This window comes from Rutidosis leptorrhynchoides, chromosome 6 (assembly GCF_046630445.1).
Source record: "Rutidosis leptorrhynchoides isolate AG116_Rl617_1_P2 chromosome 6, CSIRO_AGI_Rlap_v1, whole genome shotgun sequence".
NCBI classification, from domain to species: Eukaryota; Viridiplantae; Streptophyta; class Magnoliopsida; order Asterales; family Asteraceae; genus Rutidosis; species Rutidosis leptorrhynchoides.
In genome coordinates, this window is record NC_092338.1 from 21,850,118 (window position 1) to 21,855,839 (window position 5,722).

At 34.1% G+C, this 5,722-nt stretch overlaps 1 protein-coding gene across 2 annotated transcripts; it reads right to left on the reverse strand.

The window, feature by feature from the left end:
- Nucleotides 1-2,560: 2,560 nt before the first annotated feature.
- On the reverse strand, nucleotides 2,561-5,425 carry LOC139852624 (ras-related protein RABB1c). Of its 2 annotated transcripts, none has more exons than XM_071841936.1 (6): nucleotides 5,146-5,425; nucleotides 3,633-3,772; nucleotides 3,446-3,528; nucleotides 3,154-3,358; nucleotides 2,972-3,040; nucleotides 2,561-2,845 (listed from the first exon to the last, which is right to left on the reverse strand). In XM_071841936.1, the coding sequence occupies exons 1-6, from the start codon at nucleotides 5,189-5,191 to the stop codon at nucleotides 2,753-2,755; spliced, it is 636 nt and encodes a 211-aa protein (XP_071698037.1). In that variant the 5' UTR covers nucleotides 5,192-5,425; the 3' UTR covers nucleotides 2,561-2,752. The 2 variants fall into 2 exon arrangements, with proteins under 2 accessions (XP_071698037.1, XP_071698036.1); XM_071841935.1 differs by having other exon boundaries at nucleotides 2,561-2,848.
- Nucleotides 5,426-5,722: the final 297 nt, after the last annotated feature.

Consider the following 5,722-nt stretch of genomic DNA (forward strand, 5'->3'; position numbering starts at 1 on the left):
CTTCCCCCAATTGGTGACTTCCCTCTTGATCCTACCACTATATATATATATATATATATATATATATATATATATATATATATATATATATATATATATATATATATATATACATTACAAAAGTGTAAAATAATTTTAAACTTAAATGAGTGAAAGTTTACGAAATTTTACCGAGATCTTTGTGTGATTATCGAGAAAATTCGAGAAATCATTTACCACATCGACAAGAACAAAGCAGTCAGAAACATCAGTGTCCGGTGGCCACAACCAAGTAGTGGACCACCATAGACCGCCGCCAAGAAAGTACGCCGGAAGGAGAAAAAGGGAAAGAAGCAAGGGCAAAGAGGTTCACTGACACCACCACAACATTCGGTGGCCACCACCAACTGGTTGGTGGACCCGCCGGAAAGGCAACCTCCTTCAAATCTGGTGCCAGAAAGGCAAAAATAAAACCCTAACAAACATAACCAAATTCACAGCGAGAACGGTGATGAGAAGGCGTAGCCTTGGAAGGGAAAACGAGTGACTGCCAGAAAGCGAAAACTAAGGAGAAGAAGAGCCAAATGCCAGAGGTTAGAGAAGGAGACCGCAACCAGCTACAAAACAACGATGAAACGGGAAAAAGGCCGGCGTAGGAAGAAAAATGATTTCAGAGAGGAATTATCGGAGAAACGAAGGAGAATAGAGAGGGTAACAAGATCTTACTCTAGAAAATGAAGAGTAGCCGGAGACAGTAGAAAACGACGGCAGGAGGTGGAGCAAAGGAGAGTGGTGGTGGCGGCTGTAAAGTTAAGTTAGGGTTGGGGTTTGGGAAAATAATAGAGGGGAGAAGAGTTCAAAACGAGTTGTTTTCAAAATCTACGGTAGGACTTTAGGAGTACAAGTTATCACAAGTCCGACTGCCAAATCATGTTACGCTTTTATCGAATATTCGTTAGCAGTTTTAATTTACCTACCTTTGAAAATAATCTAATTACAAAACAGTCTCTAAACTTATTAAATTTACTAAATCTTACTTCAGCATATACGTGAAAAATTGTATACATCCCACTTCCTCATACACCACTTATGTGATATTTGATTTTGTTGTTATTGTTGTTGTTGGCATATTAGTGAGAGTGTAGTAACATAAGGATAAGTGGTATTTGATTTTGTTGTTGTTGTTGGCATATTAATGAGAATGTAGTAACATAAGGATTGTATTTTTCTTATTGTGAAACTAACATATATGAAGTAACTTATTACAACAACAAAATTCAATTCCGCATAAGTGGAGTATGGGAAGGTAGGATGTAGACATTCATTCTTTTATCATAGAATAAAGAGAAGTCATTATTCCACCCAGAGTAAAACACCTCAAAGAGTAGAGAAAGTCCTCCTCCCAATATTATATGGATAGAGAGATTGCTTCCGAAATGACCTCTGACCAATAAGTAGGTTAAAAAATGTGAGACGCCATAAAAATGGTAGAATCAAATTTTCATAAATTTTAAACATGCCTAAAGTTCAATTTAAGCGACATTCAAGACACCAATAAATCGACGTTTGGTATTGTGACATCAATATGAATATTCAATATTCAATATAAAATATTCCGTATTAAATAAATGTAAATATTTATAAACAGAGCATATCAGACCCACCATGAATAATCGATTACTATTATTAGATTATTATTAGAGAGGTCTCAATGATTGTGTCTTAGTCCTACAGAACTAGATGTCACCTCAGCGCCACATCAGCACTTCCTTTTCAGGACTAAACACTCTCAACAATTACACCTTTCTTTCATATTTTTTAATTATTTTTTATTTTTTTCTAAACAATATTTATATTTATTTAAATAAAACTAAACTTTTATTAAAAATTAAAAACATTACAATAATTAAAATTATAACTTACATTAAAATAAAAAATAAAAAAAAAAAAAAAAAAAACTACTCTTCGCCTTCTTCTTGAACTTGGACTTCTTCTTCCTCATCGGGAATGTGTGAAGGTCCTGCCTCGACTTAATTGGTTGGATTAATTGTCGGATCATGTCGAATTCGATAATTAAGTGAATGATATTGTATGTTGATAGAGTGAAAAAGATTGATGAATGTGTATTAAAAATGAAATTGAATGTGTATATATAGTGTGAAAAAGAAAAGAAAAAAAAAATTCGCCGTTACTTGACCGTTGGAGGATTTTTTTTTTTTTTTTCTTTCTAACGGCTAAAATGTCCCAAAATATGGATTTTTTTTTTTTTTTTCTTTCTAACGGCTAAAATGTCCCAAAATATCCCAATTCTTCCATCCACAAATGTGATTCAAATGCACGAAATAGAGCACGCAAGGGAGGGTGGACCCCTGGGCGGCTCACTGCCATCGGCGCCCAGGAGGGCGGTCGGCTGGGCGGCCCCAGGGCAGTACCGTTAGGACCTCTCTTATGATAACATGATAACTATTCATGGTCAATTTCACATTGGTTAATAAGAAAGTTCCAAAAACATCTGTAGGAAAGGTTGTTAAGTTTTAAATCCAAATATGAATAACAAAAAACACTGCATCAAACAATCACCTGCTGCAAATACAATTGTGCATATTCATCACGAAAACTAATGAAACTTCAACAACATACATAGGTGTAAACAACGCAAGAATTACATAAACCCAATCACAAATATTTACCAGTGCCTATAATTCTTTTTACACAAACTGATTAAGCATGAATTATAAAGAGTTTTTTTTTATGGAGTCACACTGTTCAACATTTAACTGCAACAACCTCCTGTTTGAGAAGATGACCCATCTCTTCCACCAGATGGCCCAGGGATTCCACCATATCCAACTTTAATCCCATAAGACTGCTAAACATTAAACATAACAATATAATATATTAGCTTACAATTTATAATTATGCAATTGGATACAACCTAAACTGTACACGCAAACAAGGTCTGTGTGTCGAAAGATATAGTAAGATAACTTGCCTCATTTGATACATCAAAAACACCATCTTGAATCTTTTTGTAGATTGTCCCAGCTGTGTTAATGAATGCCTAAAAAAGATAAATCAACATTAATAGGAGAAAATAGTGGAACAAGTGTATAGTAGATATGACAAAGACGACCCGTTTATTTACGGAAGAGTTAACAAAGTCGACCCATTTACCTCCTCAACATTCTGAGCAGTTTTTGCAGAAGCTTCCATGAATATTAGACCATGTTCCTTTGCAAATTGTTCTCCTTCTTCTGTGCTAACAGCTCTTCTATGTGCAAGATCACTCTTGTTACCGATAAGCATAATCGTCATGTTTGCATTTGCATGCTGCCTTGCATCCTCTAACCAGCTAGCAAGATGATTAAAAGTTTCCCTCCTACACGTATGCAATCATTACAAAAATAATTTATAAATAGTAATTTCAAAATAAACAAAATCTACAGGACCATGTTTTCAAGCATACCTGGTAATGTCATAAACAAGAAGTGCACCAGCAGCACCTCTGTAGTAAGACCTTGTAATAGATCTGAATGATTCTTGACCCGCCTAACAGATAATATAGATCGAATAAAGATTTACATGCATAAATTTATCATTTAGAGCCATAAAATGAAGGAATAAAAGAAAAGGAAACAAAGATGTTGACAAACCGTATCCCATATCTGCAGCTTTATTGGTTTGTTGTCAATCGTGATCATTCTGGCTCCAAATTCAACACCGATTGTCAAATCATGAACTGGTTGAAAACGTTTGTCTGTGAACTGCAGAAGAAGGCAAGATTTTCCGACCCCTGATTAAAATACAAAAACCATTAGTTGCAAAGTGTCGTAACAAAACACTGTAATTGACCGAACAAACGGAGCTTAATTGTCAAATAAGGAATGAACAGACTATTTAAGAAGCATTAAGCAGTCTTATGCTCTTATTTCAAATTCAAAAATACAAATCACGTAATACTACGTTTATTCTTAAAGCTACCGATTTGTCTGTTGCCAATCCCTAAAATAGTAAATTACAATACAACAACTTCCAAGACTAATCATTTATTCATTTCCATAGACAAACTTATAATTTAGTAGATTTCCTCCTACACTTATAATTTCTTTACCCAATGACCTTGCTTACTTGATATGCACCTTACACAATTAAACTACTAAATAGTATCGTCGAGAACTATACGGATGCGGGAGGTCAAAAAGGATAATAAAGTATATAAAGAATAAAATAATTAAGTAATTAACAATAAATCACTATGTCGAATTAAACTGGAGATTACTTATATAGTAATACGACATATTTTGCTTTGATAAATGTCAAACAAGTTCCAATTTAGGCACGTATCTACCGTCTCCACATTAGAATAGATATATTGGAAAAAAGAAAACCAACTAGATACACATCAATTTCAAGGTGTTGGTGTATTGATAATGACCCGACTTCCTATTAGAGAGGTCAAGGGTTCAGCTCCCATGCACTGCAAAAATATTTCCCTTGAGGTTACCCGTGAGGTCTTGCGTTCGAACCTCACCCGAGGGAGGGGGTTTTACCACACACGATGCCCGTATGGATTCGCCGTGGGGGTTTTCTCCGAGGGGCGGTAAGAGTGTATTGGTGTGTCTCAAGAAATGATCGATTGGGTGAGTTCCGACAACACATTCGAATCCCCGTCAGTTACTCTAACCGCCGTTAAAAAAAAAAAAAAAAACCAGATACACATCAAATATCCAGCCTATAAACTTCTATCTTGAATTGACAAAATCTCATCATTCCAGATTATAGTGGTTGAAATAAATTGATAATTTACAACATAGTTGTGTTGTTTCAATGAGTTTCATGTAATAAAAATAGTACTAGACTATTATTAGAAGAACAATAACTAAACTACCCCCAACGATTAATCAAAATCCTAGCTGATCTACTGTAAAATTTAGACAAGTATTACTAATTATGCAAACCCTAACCATATGTGGCTTATACTAAATCGACATCATAAAAATTAGATCTATAAAAAAACTACTGTTCAATTGATTATTTAAAAAATTTAGGTCTCCAAACTAGCAAATATCATGAGCAAACTTGAATTATTAAATACAGAATTTGTATTGCAACAAATACTTTATAATCAAATAAGAAATATGAAAGAGATTTAACAATTATAATTACCAGTATCTCCGATGATGATGTACTTGAATAGATACGCATAAGACATGGTTACTCAGATCAATCTGCAGAAATTATTACTCCTTAATTTGCAAAAGTATAACACACCGATTTGATGAATAAAGTGTAGTGATTGATATTGAATCGAATTTGAGAATTTGTGTAAGAAATAGAATTGTGAGATTTTAGGATTCAATAGATAGATAGATGCGAATAGGCAAAATTAAAGGGGGGAACAGTTAAATTGTGTTGTGTTTGGGATGATTAGCTGTCACAGATACGCATAGTCAGGTTACGTGATAACAATCATAAAATTAACAAGGTCGGTGTGTTTATTATTCGGGCATTACTTTTATTATTACTCCCTCCGTCCCAAATCTATTGTCCCCAGACAAAAAATACGCAGCTTTAGAAAATTCCACTAACTTTGTTCTCCATCAGTAATATATCTTCTCTCTCCAGAATAACCTCTTTTGATTGGTTGAAAAAGAATCTGGACAATTAATTTGAGACATCCCAAAATGAAATAATGGATAATAGATTTGAGACGGAATATTTATATTTATTATATTATAGAGTT

Excerpts from the sequence above, each read along its gene's own strand:
- LOC139852624 (XM_071841935.1), bottom strand. The coding sequence starts at position 5,191 with ATGTCTTATGCGTATCTATTCAAGTACATCATCATCGGAGATACTG. Across the intron at positions 3,359-3,445 it reads CTTGTTTATGACATTACCAG|GAGGGAAACTTTTAATCATC; the intron begins GTATGCTTGAAA and ends GCATACGTGTAG. Across the intron at positions 3,041-3,153 it reads CTGCTCAGAATGTTGAGGAG|GCATTCATTAACACAGCTGG; the intron begins GTAAATGGGTCG and ends TATCTTTTTTAG.